Source organism: Mesoplodon bidens (assembly GCF_964165515.1).
Source record: "Mesoplodon bidens genome assembly, chromosome: 14".
Classification (NCBI taxonomy): Eukaryota; Metazoa; Chordata; class Mammalia; order Artiodactyla; family Ziphiidae; genus Mesoplodon; species Mesoplodon bidens.
In genome coordinates, this window is record NC_138170.1 from 1,633,533 (window position 1) to 1,653,192 (window position 19,660).

At 42.8% G+C, this 19,660-nt stretch overlaps 1 protein-coding gene across 6 annotated transcripts in view; it reads right to left on the bottom strand.

Moving 5' to 3' along the window:
- TET3 (tet methylcytosine dioxygenase 3) overlaps positions 1-19,660 on the bottom strand; it is a 111,258-nt gene that overhangs the window by 22,077 nt on the left and 69,521 nt on the right. For all 6 annotated transcript variants that reach the window (XM_081254660.1, XM_081254659.1, XM_081254661.1 and 3 more), the window contains 2 exons: positions 10,861-10,951; positions 3,482-3,575 (listed from right to left, as the gene is read on the bottom strand). In XM_081254660.1, coding sequence (XP_081110786.1) covers positions 3,482-3,575; positions 10,861-10,951 — 185 coding nt within the window. The remainder of the gene's footprint in view (positions 1-3,481; positions 3,576-10,860; positions 10,952-19,660) is intronic.

The window sequence follows — 19,660 nt, forward strand, 5'->3', positions numbered from 1 at the left end:
CTGAGCACTGAACCTAGAACAGCACCAGGCAGAAACTCAAATCTATTCCCCCATAACTCTCACCCTTGGTACTTAGTTCCAACCACTGGGGTTCCCCAGTAAGTCTACTCTACCATGTGCCTAAAGGGTCTTCGAATATCTGCCTTCTGACCTGTTACCTTTACAGGCTGGCGAAGCAGCATCTCCATGGTTCTTCTACCAAAAGCCCATTTCTCCCGTCTGCAGTGTTTGCTTCTGGCATGCCTCTGTTTATTCTGAGCCTTTGGAATGCTCCATGGGTCACTCCCTTACTCCCATGCTTGGTGACTTCCATACTTTGTACAGGCCACCTTAAAATCAGAGACTACCAGCAGGCTCTCTGGGTAGTCCCCATTGCTTTCTTAGATCATTCTCTCAACACACATTTGCTGGGCATCCATGATGCACCTCAGCTTTGTCCCCCAAGATCCTAGCTGGTTAAGTCTAGAACTTGTCAGGTACACTGCTTGTAATGAAGGTATTGGTTGGGGGTTCAGGCTGCAAACACAGACATGGACCCCAGTTGGAAAGAAAACCCAGGCTCTAGACATGGGACAGGGGAAGTGGGGAGAGCCACAGAAGGCACTGTCCACCACAGGCAGCTGGGTGTTGCCACTCCCCCGGGGCCATGGACCACTTCCTGAGCTCTTGATGCCATGCTGCCACCAAGGGTAATCTGTCCTTCTTAGCATTTGTGGGTCACTTGCTCGGGGGTGGGGGGCAGAGAAAGGGAACACCTGCCTCTTCTCTAACTTCCAAGGGGGTGGAACTCTAGATGAGCTCTACAACCAAAATACATAGGGTATTTGGTGGCTGTGTAGGCAAAAAATAAGAGAAGTCCACCACATTGTGAGAGATGGTTATAAAAGAAGGAAAAAAAAAAAACCACAACTCAGCACGGCCTTTCTCTTGCTGCTGTAACAGTTCTATGACCTACCACTCTTCTCATAAAAAAATTTTTTCCTCTCTCCTTTTATCTGCACTCATCAGATACAGAATTTCCTCACCTCTCTGTCACTGTGTATTCCCTTCTATCTGAGCTTTTCTTTCAAAGCTGGCATCCCCCACCAGACTTGGTGATACCCACAGTTATTCCAACCTTTGGACAAAGCACTTGTGCTACATGTATCCTGCTCTGGGCATCTGTCCACAGACCCTGGAGGACCAAGCCCCTCCCCCGGCCCCATCATTCTGCTCTCCTCTCACAGCCCCAGAAACTGATCTCACACTTTACCTGGGCAACTCCCTCCCCAGCTCTCAGCAGAGACATACAAGCGCTGGTCAAGAGCTAAAGCTTGACCATGGGTGTCCGGGGACTGGAAATGCATGTTCTCATCCTCAAGACCATCCACACAGCCAGGTGTTTCCTTTCTTTAAGGTGCTGTTTCTGAAGCTGAGAAGTCCCTATCTCTACCTACGCCTCAAGGATCTTCAGTTTCTTGCCCAAGACTTTGGAATTCCTCAACAACTGCCTGAATTAGCAGGAGAGAGGGACAATGCCATTTCTCTAATAGGTTCTCTTGGGGGATAACACCCACCCTGATCAGCCGCAGACATAGTCAACCTCCCACTGTAATGACCACCGTTCATAAGGGTGGGGACAACATGCTTCTACATACCTGTGAATACTCTTAAGTATTTCAGATTTTTCCAGATAATTCTTCACTACTGTCTGATAATTGCTACAAATAGATATGTGGTAGTTCAGGTTCAGACACCTTTTATTTTCGTTAAACATAAAGGTGCAAAGGCATGGGGTACAGAGCAGATAAAAACAGGCATGTGCGCAGACGGACAGAGGATGACAAAGGTCATCTTACCACCACCCCTCAAAGTGAGCCGTGTGTGTGTTCACCCAGCCTCTTTGCCTTCGCCAACAGGACTTTCCTCACCAGGAATGCTGCTACCTTCCCCTGGCCCAGCTAATATGGCCCCACGCATATCCACCTTCTCTGGGAAACCCAGCTTCTCCTGGCCCAGCTAATATGGCCCCACGCATATCCACCTTCTCTGGGAAACCCAGCTTCTCCTGGCCCAGCTAATATGGCCCCACGCATATCCACCTTCTCTGGAAAACCCAGCCTGAACACTCCTCCTGCCAGTCATGTCCCTTTTGCCCCTGAACTCTACAGCACCAAGTCTGCCTCTCAGTGTTAAAGCTCGAATATTCAAGTCTCCATGATCTTACTTCCTGTGTCTCTACATCATAAGCAGTTTGAACACAGGGATGGAGCTTTCCATTTTCCATGTATACTCTCCCTACCAAGCACTGAGCAAATGGCTACCTGATAACCTTGCTGCTGCTCTGGGCACTGGTTCCACAGTGGTTCTAAAGTGCTCTATGGATAAAGATGTGGCACATATATACAATGGAATATTACTCAGCCATAAAAAGAAATGAAATTGAGCTATTTGTAATGAGGTGGATGGACCTAGAGTCTGTCATACAGAGTGAAGTAAGTCAGAAAGAGAAAGACAGATACCGTATGCTGACACATATACATGGAATTTAAGAAAAAAAAAAAGTCATGAAGAACCTAGGGGTAAAACAGGAATAAAGACACAGACCCACTTGAGAATGGACTTGAGGATATGGGGAGGGGGAAGGGTAAGCTGGGACAAAGCGAGAGAGTGGCATGGACATATATACACTACCAAACGTAAAATAGATAGCTAGTGCGAAGCAGCCTCATAGCACAGGGGGAGATCAGCTCGGTGCTTTGTGACCACCTAGAGGGGTGGGATAGGGAGGGTGGGAGGGAGGGAGACGCAAGAGGGAAGAGATATGGGGACATACGTATATGTATAACTGATTCACTTTGTTATACAGCAGAAACTGACACACCACTGTAAAGCAATTACACTCCAATAAAGATGTAAAAAAATATAAAAATAAAAATAAAATAAAGTGCTCTATGAGGCCTGGAAGGGCAAGGTCAGAAAACTTTGGGTGAAACTGGGGTCTGAGTCATTGACGTCCCCTCTGCCAAGACACACAGGCTGCCTTATAGGAAACAGTGGCTCAGAAGTAAAACAGATGCAGTGCTGTCCCTGACCCTGAGAGGGTCAGCTCTTGTCAGAGGCTAAGTCAGAGGCTTAGTTCTTGTGGACAGGAGACAGGAACACCTGCAGCTCCAGGGCACACAAAGCGGGCAGAGGAGTCACAGGGACTGTGGTGGGGCTCAGCCTTGAGCAAGATGACGTCTCCAGCTTCCGCTTCTCCTCCCTCCCTCTGCAGCCCTGAACCACAGGGGCAGTATGAGCTGAGAGTATGACCAGAGCCGTTCCAAGGCCAGCCGTGGACCTCAGAGGCTGGCATTTAAACAGAGTGAGGACGCACACCCGAGGCGGGGGGGAGATGCCCCTAACCAGCACCACATGCTGGCTCACAGCTCCCTGGACGGCGCACGCGTCTTCCCTCCACTCCCCGGCCCAGCTTGGGCTGTGGGGCTTCGACACGTACCCACTTTGCGATGGGACAGCCACGTGAGCTCTTCCCTTCCTTGCCCGTGTAGATGACCTTCTCGATCCGGATGGCTTTCCCCTTCTCTCCGTACCTGGAGAGGGAGACAGAAGGCACCATCAGCACAGCTGAAGCCCCAAGGAGAGCACGTCTCGGTAGGAAGGCAAGCCTCGGTGTGTTTCAGCTAGGGTTTCTAGTTACTGTGGGGCAATAGAGAAGGAGGAGAAAGATTTAAATGTTTATTCCATGTGAAAGCCTCTGGGGACACAGCTCCACTTACAGACTCCCAGGGCCTCTGGTCCACCTGGCTCCGCTCTGTTCCAGGGCAGAAGGTCTCTGATTATTACCTCTGAGCACTCAAACCCAAGGCTCAACACAGGCATTTGTATCCAGCCCTGTTAGCAGAGTTAGTTATTTATAAATTCAGTAAAGTGCAATAGACAAAAGAAAACAAATGGGGAAACCCTTATTATTCTCTTTCAACAAAATCCCCAACTGACATTTGAACAGATGAGGACGGCTAGCTGAGGCGGGGGGAAGCGACCCTACCCAGTACAAACCCAGTACAAACTGGCTCTGAGATTCCCTTGGACAGTAAACACGTCTGGTTCCTGCACACACCCCTGCCCTGGCCCATAAATGTGTGCACACACTCAGGGATTCACCACATTCAGAGGTGATGAAACTGTGGCCCCCAGAGCTGAACTGACCTGCCCAAGGCCACACAGCTACCTGGGGGCAATGGCGGTTAAAGTGCAGCCTTGGAGGTCAGAGAGCTGGGGCTTGAGTGCCAGCACAGCCCTTTCTTGTTACAGGACCATGCCCAAATCACTGAACCTCTCTAAGCCTCAGTTTCCTCATCTGTAAAATGGATATAAAAATGGTTCCCGTCTCCTAGGCTTGGGAAAAGATCAAATGAGATAATCCACAGGGAGTGCATTAAAGTACTCTGAAGTTCCTGGCATGAGGGAAGAGCCCAATAAATATTAATTATTCTTAATACTGTAAACATCCATCTTGCTGAATTGTCTTATTTTTAATAGCTTTGTAGTTTCAAGTACAATATTGTATCATCTGCAAGTACTGGTTATTGGCCACCTCCTCCTTTCCACTTTCCATGCCTCTACTTCCATCTCGTGTCTGTCTGTACTCGCCAGCCCCTTCCAAAGCACTAGCAGGCATCTTTGCTTATTTCTTGACTTTACTGGAAATGTTTCTAACTACTCATCCCTGGGCATGAAGCTCGCTGACTTTGGGATAGAGATAGAGACTCCCTTACTTTGAAGGGCTCTGCTAAGGGTTTCCTGTTCTAAGGAATTTTTTTTTTTTTTTTTTTTTTGCTGCATTGGGTCTTTGTTGCTGCGCGCGGGCTTTCTCTAGTTGCGGTGAGCGGGAACTACTCTTTGTTGCGGTGCACGGGCTTCTCGTTGCGGTGGCTTCTCTTGTTGCGGAGCACGGGCTCTAGGCATGCGGGCTTCAGTAGTTGTGGCACGTGGCTCGGTAGTCGTGCACGGGCTTAGTTACTCCGCGGCATGTGGGATCTTCCCGGACCAGGGCTAGAACCCATGTCCCCTGCAATGGCAGGCGGATTCTTAACCACTGCACCACCAGGGAAGTCCTTGTCCTAAGGATTTTTAATCAAGAATCGATCAATTTTATCAAATACATTTTTAGCAACTAAGGACATGGATGATTGAATGGTTTTTCTCCTTTGGTCAATTAACAAGGTATGCTATTTTAACAGACTGTCTAAAGCAGACAATCCTTATATTTCTGTAATAAATCCAATTTGGTCATAGCATATTATTTTAATATACTATTTAATAGAGGATAATGTTATCATAGCTACTACATATTTTGTTTTACATATTCTTTATATAAATACATATATAGTTACACAGAATTCTTTATCTCATCCACTCTGCTTCTAGGAATCTCTACCTCAGACATAACTGTACAAATACACCAAGATTTAGGAACAAGATATTCATTGTTGCATCAACAAGAGAAAATTTAGAAAGAACTTCAATATCCAGTATAGGACTGGCTAAATAAAACATAATAAAATAAATGTCCATGCAATGGAAAACCACATAGTTGTCAAAAAGGATTCTACAGAATTGTATGTACTGACACGAAAGAAATTAAGTGGGGTGAGGGGTAATAGCTACAAACAGGGGGATAGCATGCTTGATCCCATTTTGTTCAAAATTTCTCTATATACATATGTGTATCTTCGTAAATGCTTAGAAAAAATAGTAACGTAAGCGTCAAACTTTAAAAAAAATTTTTCTTCTAAGAAGGATAATTATGAGAGCTTTATTCACTCTAGACTTTTTAAAAACAGCCTTTTATAGACATGTTTTATTTTTGTAATTGGAAAAGAAAACAAATATTAAAAAAAATGCTTCTGGGCTTCCCTGGTGGCACAGTGGTTGAGAGTCTGCCTGCCGATGCAGGGGACACGGGTTTGTGCCCCGGTCCAGGAGGATCCCGCATGCCGTGGAGCGGCTGGGCCCGTGAGCCATGGCTGCTGAGCCTGTGTGTCCGGAGCCTGTGCTCCGCAACGGGAGAGGCCACAACAGTGAGAGGCCTGCGTACCACAAAAAAAAAAAAAAACCCAAAAAACAAAACAAAAACAAAAAAAATGCTGATCTAAGGTTTCTCTGAGTTCAATGTTCTCTATTTCACTCAAGACCTCAGGAATGAGGTGAAAAGCTGATAACTGCCACATTAAAATTCTAAGGCTATGTTAGTCCCTTATAGAATGTGTTTGGAGACAGGACTCGGGGAGTTTATATAGCGTGGTCTGGCTCAAGAGGAAAAGACCAGATAGTGCTGCTTTTGTTTGGTTCCTGGAAAACTTTCAGCTCCACAAGCATCTATCAGGAGCGCAGAGCCTGGACACTCAGTGTGTCCTGGGGTCGCTGTGGGAAGAACAACCTGAGGTGACCATACTGTTCTCACTGGAACGGACAGGATATCGTGTTCCCCACAGGAGGGTGAGCTGAGGACACAGACTAGGCTTTCTGACCAAGAGCTTCCCCACCGTCCCATCCTTGTGAGAAATGCTTCCTGTAGTGAACTTCACATTTGAGAGCAAATAAAAGGGCCAAGCACTGTCTGATTAGTTAGAATTTTTTTTTTTTTTAACCAGAACTGTCTCTGTGTTTAAAGACAACCAATCAACTCTGGATTTAGTTCTTTTTTCTTAAATGTCTTACTTTCTGGCCTATCATTAAGAGGCGTTCATATAGGCGAACTCCTAGACCCTAAACTAAGCCTGGAAGGGTAGGCTGAAACCTTATTCTAAAGGGTAACTTGATCGTCTTAGCCAGTGATTCTCAAAGGTGGTGCTGGGACCAGCATCCCCTGGAAACTTGGGAGGAATGCAGACTCTCAGGTCCCATCCCAGACCTGCTGGGTCAGAAACCCTGGGGTGGGGCCCAGCGATCTGTGCTTTCACAAGTCCTCCAGAGACCTGAAGCATGCTCAGGCTTGATAACCGCTGATCTAAAGTTGTGATTCTTCAGGGTTACCTCTATCACACATTAATGAGACCAGTTCCCCCAAACTCAGAGGATTTGCTGGCATGGTGCTGGTGCTTTCATTCCTAGAATGAACACTTAATGAACTCCTAGGCTGCGGAGAATCCCCTTTCCAGTTCGAGGACATGTGGCCCTGTGCAGCAGGCCATTCTCAGATATGGGTTTGAACCCCTGACTCCAATCATCTATGACAACAAGGACCTGGGTACCCAGGAGGTATGGAACCCATTAACAAATCTGATACTATTTTAGGACTTGCTTTCAGCCTCCTCCTTTCACAGTCTTTCCCAGATAAACTAAAAGCACCAACATCCCCTGGATTTCAGTTTTCTTCCCTCCTTGCCTTGGCCAACTCCTGGCAGCGGAGTGGTCCTGCAGAGTAAGGGTTGGGCGGGAAGTCTAGAGAAAGAGATGGCCTGGATCATTCACAAACTAGACCCCCTTCCAGGTGATATTCAGCAATCATTCATTCCCCTCCTGTTCCAGAAGGAGCTTAAAAAGATGTCTATGTGATAAAAATAACAGGTGATGAAATCAGAGTAAAGGGGGAAACAGACAGACATGATGTTGTTATGCAAAATGCAAACGGTGGGATCTTGTGCATATTTTTAAGAGATGAGCCTAGAACATTTCATCACATGAGAAATCAAGGAAGCTAATGAAGACTCCTTAGGGTCATGTCAGAAGGACTCAGGAGTGAACCTGAATAGGCTCCCACAGGCCAAAGATGAGAAATTACGTTCCTCCTAATGAGGATACACAAATCTGGCTCTAAGCTTACTAGCAGCCAACATAAAGATGGAAACACAATCTGTTCCATGATTTACAAGGCCCTTAAGATAAAAATAAACCAGTTGCTGAGGAAAAACACAAGTATTCCTGGTCTTGAGAGGAATTCCTCCCTTGGATCAGTTTCTGAAGAATCTACACTTGGCTGTTATTTTTAAAGCAATGACAAAAAAAAAAAAAAGGACAAATCTCAACTTTATCATTATCTCTTAATCCTTGTTTCAAAACATACTCTGCTATAACTAAAAGTTATTGAGAGAGCTGTCTAGCAATCTTGCAAAATCGTTACCAAAAAACAAACACACATAAAAACTGTCCCAGATCAAACTTGTACATTTGACTCCCCTGCAGCCCTCAACCTGTAAACAATAGTGTCAAGACTCCTCACAAAAATCGCTGGCCAAAAAGAATGCTCAACATCATTAATCATTAGAGAAATACAAACCAAAACTACAATGAGGTATCACCTCACACTAGTCAGAATGGCCATCATCAAAAAATCTACAAACCATAAATGCTGGAGAGGGTGTGGAGAAAAGGGAACCCACCCTCTTGCACTGTTGGTGGGAATGTAAATTGATACAGCCACTATGGAGAACAGTATGGAGATTCCTTAAAAAACTACAAATAGAACGACCATATGAGCCAGCAATCCCACTACTGGGCATATACCCTGAGAAAACCATAATTCAAAAAGAGTCATGTACCAAAATGTCCATTGCAGCTCTATTTACAATAGCCAGGAGATGGAAGCAACCTAAGCGTCCATCCACAGATGAATGGATAAAGAAGATGTGGCACATATATACAATGGAATATTACTCAGCCATAAAAAGAAACAAAATTGAGTTATTTGTAGTGAGGTGGATGGACCTAGAGTCTGTCATACAGAGTGAAGTAAGTCAGAAAGAGAAAAACAAATACCATATGCTAACACATATATATGGAATCTAAAAAAAAAAAAAAAAAAGGTCATGAAGAACCTAGGGGCAGGATGGGAATAAAGATGCAGACCTACTAGAGAATGGACTTGAGGACACGGGGAGGGGGAAGGGTAAGCTGGGACAAAGTGAGAGAGTGGCATGGACATATATACACTACCAAATGTAAAACAGATAGCTAGTGGGAAGCAGCCGCATAGCAGAGGGAGATCAGCTCGGTGCTTTGTGACCACCTAGAGGGGTGGGATAGGGAGGGTGGGAGGGAGGGAGACGCAAGAGGAAGGAGATATGGGGACATATGTATATGTATAACTGATTCACTTTGTTATACAGCAGAAACTAACACACCACTGTAAAGCAATTATACTCCAATAAAGATGTTAAAAAAAAAAATCGCTGGCCAAAATAATGCCCACTCCAATCTCAAAGCTGTAACACATACACATGGGGCACATGCAGGCGTGCATGAATAACCCACACACTGTTTTAAATGTTTCATTCTCACCAACAATGTACTAGGGCTCCCTTTCCTCTACATCCTTGCCAACATTTGTTATTTGCAGACTTTTTGATGATTCTTATGGACTCAGAGGTGCTCTTTCAATCAGTCTTGAAGTTACAGATTGGGTCTTGGATCAAATGCTTTTCTGATGGGCTACTATGAACATAAATGTTTCCAGATGGTACACGATAATTAAGAGTGTTTACAGCAGATCACTGTGTCCCATCCATCTTACCTTTTATTCATCGGGGATATCACTACAGTTATTTAGTTCAAAATCATGTTCCCTGCTATACTAATGACAGTATTAGTTACCCTGGTCAGACAAAACCTGGTCCCCAAATTTGTAGAAATTCTAAGCTACAATTCTCAGCCCCCAGCCTTCCACACATCTGTATGTCTATATATACGTATGAGCAAACATGTTTATGTCTTACATAATTTACACCTTTACTATTAAAATACTAACGTTTGTTGTAAAAATGCAGTCAGTAAATGCAGATATGATGTAGACACCCCGTATGTAATATTTACTAGTAAGCAGTAAGTGCTTCCCAGACATCAATTCAGTTTATCCTCATAACTCTCCTCCAATGTAGGTACTTTTATTTTCTCCATTTTGCAGATAAGAAAACCGAGTCACAGAGAAGTAAAGCAACTTACCAAAGAACTCATCAGTAAGTGGAAGGGCCAGGACTGGACCTTAGTCCAGCTCCAGTGTCCATATGCTCTCAATCACCAAGCAATTTTTACCTCTCTACACACTGGAACTCACAGTATTTAATATCTACTGTGGACAAGTACATAGATTTTAAAGTTTCTATCTGTACAAAACTGCTTAAAAAAGCAAAACAGAGCTGTTCTGTAAAAGCCCTATAGTCTTGAGTTCGAATTGGAAGTGTATATAAACTCAGTGTATGTATTTAATCACTAAACAATAGCAAAAATAAAAAACCTACACATACATCTTGGCTCTTTCTACTGAAATGGCCTAGAAAAATGAGCACCCCCAGCACCCAGAGTCTGTTTTCTAAATATTTCTTCCCCCAATAAAAATACGAGAAATCAAGAACTCCTTGGATCATGTCAAAAGGACTCAGGAGACAATGTGAATAGGTGCCCACTGGCCAAAGACAAGGCATACATTTCTCCTACTGGTGGTACAAAACACCACCTAGGAAGTAGTTTTGAAAGAAAGAAACAATCTGATTCTGATCAACCCTTTAGATCTAACTGATTTACCCGACACAGGGCAGAAGAACCTGTTAAACAATACCACAGGAAAGGTAGCAGCAAACTTCAGACCATGGGAAACTCTACAGGACATACAACCATTTAACCCCATTTCTTTAATAAAAAATATTTCAAGAAAGAGTGAGATAAAAGGGGGTTATGGGGATCTGTAAAGGGCAGACCTATAGACAGAAAGAAACCCGGGGCACTGGGGGTGAAAATCCCACATTCAGCTTTTCAGTCTGTGTATCAGGGATTCCTTTCTGTAGGCTGTCTAATATAAGGCAATGAAAACGAGAGGCGCTTGAAATCCATATTCTATTAACAACTTGCTCATTTCTCCTTGGACATCTGTGCATCACTCACCGCTCCTCCATGAGTTCCCGGATGGAGGCTACCGTGGGGCCAGATCCCAGATGAGTATAATACGGACCTTCATCTTTCTCCACTATTTGTTCTGCAGAAATACAAGGTAAACATTATTTGGAGATATCAATTCATCAATATTAATTTAGGAAGGCAAATCATCAATAGGAAAATTAATGGCATAGTACAAAACAGGAAATTCAATGGCTTATAAACATGTGGAAACATGTTCACCCCCATTAGAAATCAGGAAATACAAATTAAAATCACAATGAAACACCATTACACACAGATGAAATTGGCAAAAATCTAAAAATCTGATAAAACTATGCACTATCAAGACTGAGGCTTAACCACTCTGGAATTTAGTTTATCATTATACATAATCTAGACCAGAGGTCGGCAAATCACTCCACTCCTAGGTACAGACCCAAACAAGCTGAATACAAGGACTCAACATTGCAGCATTATTACAAGAGCCAAACGGCGAAAACAACACAAGTGTCCATCAACAGATGAACAAAATGTGGTATATCCATACAGCAGAATATTATTCAACCATAAAAAGGATTTATTCTGATATGTGCTATAACATGGATGAACCTGGAAAATGTTAGGCTAAGTGAAATAAGCCAGACACAAGAGGACAAATATTGTATGATTCCACTTACAGGATATATCTAGAATAGGTAAATTCATAGAGGTAAAAATTAGATTAGAGGTTACCAACAGCTGGGAGGAGTGGGGAATGGGGACTTATTACTTAGTAGGTAGAATTTCTGTTTAGTGTTGAAACAGTTTTAGAAATAGATAGTGGTGATGGTTGCACAATATTGTGAATGTAATTAATGCCACTAAACTATACACTAAATAATGGTTAAAATGGCAAATTTTATATTAAGTATGTTTCACCACAATTAAAAAAAGAGAAAGGAATGAAGTACTGATACCTGCTACAAAGTGGGCGAACCTTCAAAGCATTACAAGAAGTGAAAAAGTCAGACACAAAATATCACGTATATTGCGTGATTCCATTCATACGAAATAATCCAGGATAGGTAAAGCCATAGAAACAGAAAGCAGAATGATGGTTGCCAGAGGCTGGGAGGAGGGAGGAATGGAGAGTTACTACTTTATGGGTACAGGATTTTATTTTAGAAGGATGAAAGCGTTTTGGAACTAGATAGAGGTGATTATTTCACAATACTGTGAATGTACTAAATGTCAGTGAATTGTACACTTTAAAATGATTAATTTGTGGGGGGGGACCTTCAAGATGGCAGAGGAGTAAGACGTGGAGATCACTTTCCTCCCGACAAAAACATCAGAAATACATCTACACGTGGAACAACCCCTACAGAACACCTACTGGACGCTGGCAGAAGACCTCAGACCCCCCAAAAGGCAAGAAACTCCCCACGTACCTGGGTAGGGCAAAAGAAAAAAAGAATAAACAGAGACAAAAGGATAGGGCCGGGACCTGCACCAGTGGGAGGGAGCCGTGAAGGAGGAAAGGTGTCCACACACTAGGAGCCCCTTCGCGGGCGGAGACTGCGGGTGGCGGAGGGGGAAGCTTCGGAGCCGCGGAGGAGACCGCAGCCACAGGGGTACGGAGGGCCAAGCAGAGAGATTCCCGCACAGAGGACCGCTGCCGACCGCCACTCACCAGCCCGAGAGGCTTGTCTCCTCACCCGCCGGGGCGGGCGGGGCTGGGAGCTGAGGCTCGGGCTTCAGTCAGGGCGCGCTGGCGGCGTGAACACAGCCTGAAGGGAGTTAGTGCGCCACGGCCGGCCGGGAGGGAGTCCGGGGAAAAGTCTGGAGCTGCCGAAGAGGCAAGAGACTTTTCCTTCCCTCTTTGTTTCCTGGTGCGTGAGGAGAGGGGATTCAGAGCGCTGCTGAAAGGAGCTCCAGAGACGGGCGCGAGGCGCGCCTGAAAGCGCGGACCCCAGAGACGGGCGTGGGACGCTGGGGCTGCTGCTGCCGCCACCAAGAAGCCCGTGTGCGAGCGCAGGTCACTCTCCACACCTCCCCTCCCGGGAGCCTGTGCAGCCCGCCACTGCCAGGGTCCCGAGATACAGGGACAGCTTCCTTGGGAGAACAGACGGTGCACCTCAGGCCGTTGCAATGTCACGCCGGTCTCTGACGCTGGAGGCTCGCCCTGCATTCCAGTTATGACTACTGTACCCCTCCCTCCCCCTGACCTGAGTGAGCAAGAGTGCGCTAATCAGCCGCTACTTTAACCCCGTCCTGTCTGGCCGGGAACAGATGCCTGAGTGTGACCTACACACAGAGGTGGGCCAAAACCAAAGCTGAACCCCAGAAGCTATGTGAACAAAGAAGAGAAAGGGAAATCTCTCCCAGCAGCCCAAGGAGCGGCGGGTTAAATCTCCACAATCAACTTGATGAACTCTGCATCTGTGGAATACCTGAACAGACAATGAATGTCCCTAAAATTGAGGCAGCGGACTTTGGGAGCAACAGTAGACTTGGGGATTGCTGTTTGCAACTGATTTGTTTCTGATTTTTATATTTATTTTAGTTTAGTTTTTAGTGCTTGTTATCATTGGTGGATTTATTAGTTTGGTTGCTCTGTTCTTTTATTTTCATTAGTTATTTTTTCGTTTTATCATTTTATTAATTTATTTTTCTTCCTTTTTTCTTCTTCCTTTTCTTCTGAGCCATGTGGCTGACAGGGTCTTGGTGCTCCAGCTGGGTGCCAGGCCTGAGCCGCCGAGGTGGGAGAGCCGAGTCTAGGACATTGGTCCACCAGAGCCCTCCCGGCCCCATGTAATATCAATTGGTGAGAGCTCTCCCAAAGATCTCCATCTCAACACTAAGACCCTGCTCCACCCAACGGCCAGCAAGCTCCAGTGCTGGGCGCCCCATACCTAACAACTAGCAAGACAGGAACACAACCCCAACCATTAGCAGAGAGGCTGCCTAAAATCATACTAACGTCACAGACACCCCAAAACGCACCACCGGACATAGCCCCACCCACCAGAACACAGGCACCAGTCCCCACTACCAGGAAGCCTACACAAACCACTGACCAAACCTCACTCACTAGGGGCAGACACCAAAAACAACGGGAACTACAAACTTTCAGCCTGCGAAGAGGAGACCCCAAACACAGTAAGTTAAAAAAAATGAGAAGACAGAGAAATATGCAGGTCAAGGAGCAAGGTAAAAACCCACCAGACCAAACAAATGAAGAGGAAATAGGCAGTCTACCTGAAAGAATTCAGAGTAATGATAGTAAAGATGATCCAAAATCTTGGAAATAGAATGGAGAAAATACAAGAAACATTTAACAAGGAGCTAGGAGAACTAAAAAGCAAACAAACAATAATGAACAACACAATAAATGAAACTTAAAATTCTCTAGAAGGAATCAATAGCAGAATAACTGAGGCAGAAAAACAGGTAAGTGACCTGGAAGATAAAATAGTGGAAATAACTACCACAGAGCAAAATAAGGAAAAAAGAATTGAGGACCGTCTCTGAGACCTCTGGGACAACATTAAATGCACCAACATTCGAATTATAGGGGTCCCAGAAGAAGAAGAGAAAAAGAAAGGGACTGAGAAAATATTTGAAGAGATTATAGTTGAAAACTTCCCTAATAGGGGAAAGGAAATAGTCAATCAAGTCCAAGAAGCACAGAGAGTCCCATACAAGATAAATCCAAGGAGAAACACGCCAAGACACATATTAATCAAAAACTAAAAACAAAGTTATTTAATTTAACAAAAATTAAATACAAAGAAAAATATTAAAACCAGCAAAAATATTAAAAGCAACAAATAACATGCAAGGGAATCCCCGTAAGGTTAACAGCTGATCTTTCAGCAGAAACTCTGCAAGCCAGAAGGGAGTGGCAGGACATATTTAAAGTGATGAAAGGGAAAAACCTACAACCAAGATTACTCTAGCCAGTAAGGATCTCATTCAGATTTGACAGAGAAAGTAAAACCCTTACAGACAAGCAAAAGTTAAGAGAATTCAGCACCACCAAACCAGCTTTCCAACAAACGCTAAAGGAACTTCTCTAGGCAGGAAACACAAGAGAAGGAAAAGACCTACAAAAACAAAACAAACCAATTAAGAAAATGGTAATAGGAACATATATATCAAGAATTACCTTAAATGTAAATGGATTAAATGCTCCAACAAAAGACACAGACTAGCTGAATGGATACAAAAACAAGACCCATATATATGCTGTCTACAAGAGACCCACTTCAGACCTAGGGACACATACAGACTGAAAGTGAGGGGATGGAAAAAGATACTCCATGCAAATGAAAACCAAAAGAAAGCTGGAGTAGCAATTCTCATATCAGACAAAATAGACTTTAAAATAAAGACTATTACAAGAGACAAAGAAGGACACTACATAATGATCAAGGGACCAATCCAAGAAGAAGATATAACAATTGTAAGTATTTATGCACCCAGCATAGGAGCACCTCAATACATAAGGCAAATGCTAACAGCCATAAAAGGGGAAATCGACAGTAACACAATAATAGTATGGGACTTTAACACCCCACTTTCACCAATGGACAGATCATCCAAAATGAAAATGAATAAGGAAACACAAGCTTTAAATGACACATTAGACGAAATGGATTTATCTGATATTTATAGGACATTCCATCCAAAAACAACAAGAATACACTTTCTTCTCAAGTGCTCATGGAACATTCTCCAGGATAGATCATATCTTGGGTCACAATCAAGCCTCAGTAAATTTAAGAAAATTGAAATTGTATCAAGTATCTTCCGACCACAACACTATGACACTAGATATCACTTACAGGAAAAAAACTGTAAAAAATAAAAACACGTGGAGGCTAAACAATACACTACTAAATAACCAAGAAATCACTGAAGAAATCAAAGAGGAAATTTAAAAATACCTAGAAAAAAATGGCAATAAAAACACGACGACTCAGAAAAACAAGTACCATATGCTAACACATATATACGGAATCTAAAAAAAAAAGGTTCTGAAGAACCCAGGGGTAGGACAGGAATAAAGATGCAGACCTACTACAGAATGGACTTGAGGACACAGGGAGGGGGAAGGGTAAGCTGGGACGAAGTGAGAGAATGGCATGGACATATATACACTACCAAATGTAAAATAGCTAGCTAGTGGGAAGCAGCCACATAGCACAGGGAGATCAGCTCAGTACTTTGTGACCACCTAGAGGGAAGGGATAGGGAGGGTGGGAGGGAGACGCAAGAGGGAGGAGATAATGGGGATATATAGCTGTATACAGCTATATATATAGCTGTATATATATACATACAGCTATATATATAGCTGATTCACTTTGTTACAGAGCAGAAACTAAAACAACATTGTAAAGCAATTATACTCCAATAAAGATGTTAAAAATAAATTTTATGCTATGTGAAGTTCACCACAATTTAAAAAAACTATTGATTCACACAACAACATGGATGATTTTTAAATGAATTTTTCTAAGTGAAAGAAATGAGACTCAAAAGACTATGTAATAGTAACTCTGGAAAATACTATATTGACTGGATAGTATAAGGCTACAAACAAAAAGAACTTTACACAAATACTGTACTACAGTGGGTAAATTTGTTTCATGTCTAGGGAGACATACAACTAAACGCGATGTGTTATCCTGCAATGGGTCCTATAACAGAAAAAGGACCTTAGTGGAAAAACTGACGAAATCCAAAGAGTCCATAGTTAATAGTATTGTGCCAACATTAATGTCTTTGTTTTAAATGCACGATAATTATGTAAGACGTTTATATTATGGGATGCTGGATAAAGGGCATACAGGGACTCTCTGTGCCACCTCTGCAACTCCTCTATAAATGTAAAATTACTTCATAGTAAAAAATAAAAAGTTAATAAAACAAACAAGCAAAAACAAGAAACTATGCAGGGGGCCCTAATTTGCTGCTCCTGTCCTAGAGGAAATCTTGGCCACATGCATCAAAAAATGTACAAGGATTTTCAGAGCAACATATTTGCAGTAGTCAAAATGGGAAACAACCCATAATCCAGCAACAGTGGAATGGACAAATAAAACACAGTAGAATCATATAATGGCATTTATCCAGCAATGAGAATTGACAAACTGCAACAACGTGGTTCAATACTACACCACCATAGTTAGTGAAAGAAGCACAGCACAGAATACAGTAGAGATTATATCTAAATAATATTCAAAACCAGGTTCGACCAAACTATACTGTTTAGAGATCCATACATAGGTGGTAAAAATATTAAATTGAAATATAAAATATAAAAAAAAGATTTTTTGCCTACAAAAAATGGCAATTTCATACAGCTCAATCTTAAAGAAATACAAGGAAATCATTGTCACAAGTCAAGAGAGTGGTCGCCTCTGGGGGACGGGAGAGGAATGCGATTGGGAAAGGTATACAGGGGACTTCTGGGGAACTGGAAAGGGCCTACTTTTTGATTTAGGTGATGGTTACACAGGTGTTCATTTTATAAATTTTCATTAAACTGTACATGAATGCTTTGTGTACTTGCCTATATACAGAGTTCACAATTTTTAAAAGGTAAAAAATTAATGTCATACCTGTTCTATGCAGAACATCATGCTCAGTTTTATGGGGAAAGCGAGAAAGGACAAAACTAACTGGGGCTTTAAAAAGTGTATGGTCTAGTTGGGTAGGTAAGACCCATATATAAGAAGACACCTTATAGCATTTCCAGTCAATGGGGAAAGATTAATTTTTCAATGCATGGTGTTGGAACAACTGAGGAAAAAATTTGCTCCACACTTAATAACTTACCCCAAAATACATTCCAAGTGGTTGAAAGATTTAAATACAAAAAATTAAACTGTACAAGTTCTAGAAGAAAAACAATGGATGAGTTTTTAAAAATAATCATAAAAGTGGGAAGGTCTTCTCTAAGTATAACATGAAATTCTGAAGCCAACACACACACACCAAAAACTCTCATAAATATACCTAAAGAAAAATTTATAGTAATAACTACCAAAAGTCAAGCCAAAAGGCAAATACTGGGGAGAAATATCTGGAACTCACACCAGACAAACACTGCTTTCTTTAACAGATCAAGAACTCCTACAGCTAAATAAGGTCAATAATACAAGAGATAAATGAAAAGAAGATAAAATTGGTTCTTTGAAAGGGAATGAAAATGGGTCAAACATATGTAAAGGTACAATAAAGTACCAGTTTTACCTTTCAGATGAGTCACTATCAAAGTCTGATAACTCCTCCTGTTGGTGAGGGTACAGGAAAACAGGCAGTATGGAAAGTAATTTAGCAATATACTAAAATTACAAATGCCCAATCTGTTTGACTCAGTAATTTCAAAGAATGTCAAATTCTTCTAAGAATTTATTTTTAGGAATTTGGATATACTTGCATATGTACAAAGTGATATTGTATATACAAGAATACTCACTGCATCTTTTTTTAAATAAATTTATTTATTTATTTTTGGCTGTGTTAGGTCTTCCTTGCTGTGCACGGGCTTTCTCTAGTTGCATCGAGCGGGGGCTACTCTTTGTTACGGTGTGCAGGCTTCTCATTGCGGTGGCTTCTCTTTGTTGCGGAGCACGGGCACTAGGCGCGCGGGCTTCAGTAGTTGTGGCACGCGGGCTCAGTAGTTGTGGCGCGTGGGCTTAGTTGCTCCTCGGCACGTGGGATCTTCCTGGACCAGGGCTCAAACCCGTGTCCCCTGCATCGGCAGGCGGATTCTTAACCACTGCGCCACCAGGGAAGTCCCTCACTGCATCATTTTTAATGGCAAAATATCAGAAACTTAAATGTCCATAATACATTATGTATTATAAATACATTATAGCACATCCATATAATGGAATACTAAGCAGCTATCAAAAGGAGTTAGGCAGCTTCAGATTTACTGACCAAAAAATAACCTCCAAGGTATTTTAAGTGGGGAAACAAGCAAATTTCAGTATAGCATGTGTAATATGCTATAGTTAGTATACACACACAATCACATATACATTAGTATATACACATACATATATGCAAGCATAAAGGTGTATATGTCATTACCCACACTAAGAATAAGGCTAAGAGTAAGACCAATGTTGTGAGAATGAGTTCAGTTGTATTCCTGGTTTAAAACAAACAAACAAAAGGTTGGCAGTGGTATGTGCAGCCCAGTAGATGCACTGATGCAAGTTGTCTATCACTTATGGTTTCTGCTCATGGAGATTCTTCATCCCCCTTGTATTACTGTCATGGTCTCCTAACTGGTCTCAGCCCTCTGAGGTCATCCTACCTAATACCACCAGTTATACTTCCAAAACAGAAATCTGATCAGACCAGTTCCCACTGATGACTCCATGCTAGACAGAAGACAGAACCCAAACTCCAGAACACAGTCCATAAGGCCCCCGAGGAGCCATCTCTGCACACTGCCCAGCCTTGCATCCTGCGACAGCTACCACAGCTCCTTTTACACAGTCATGCAATACTCCTGTGTCTTGAAACACGTTTTCTCATTGACCACAGTGCCTTCATTTCTTTCCTTCTTTGGAAAAACTCATGTCATGAGGCCTAGTTTAAATGCCACCTTTTCTGTGAAACCCTACTGGACTTCTCCTTTTCCCTGTGGACTCCCAGAGCACCTTTCATACAACAAAAATATCAGCGCATGTATCACATTTTTATTGTTACCATGTCACAGCAGAATGAACACAGATTTTACAGAGACCTGGGCAACTGTGATGAGTTATCTTCCCAGCCTCTCTAATCCTCACACCTT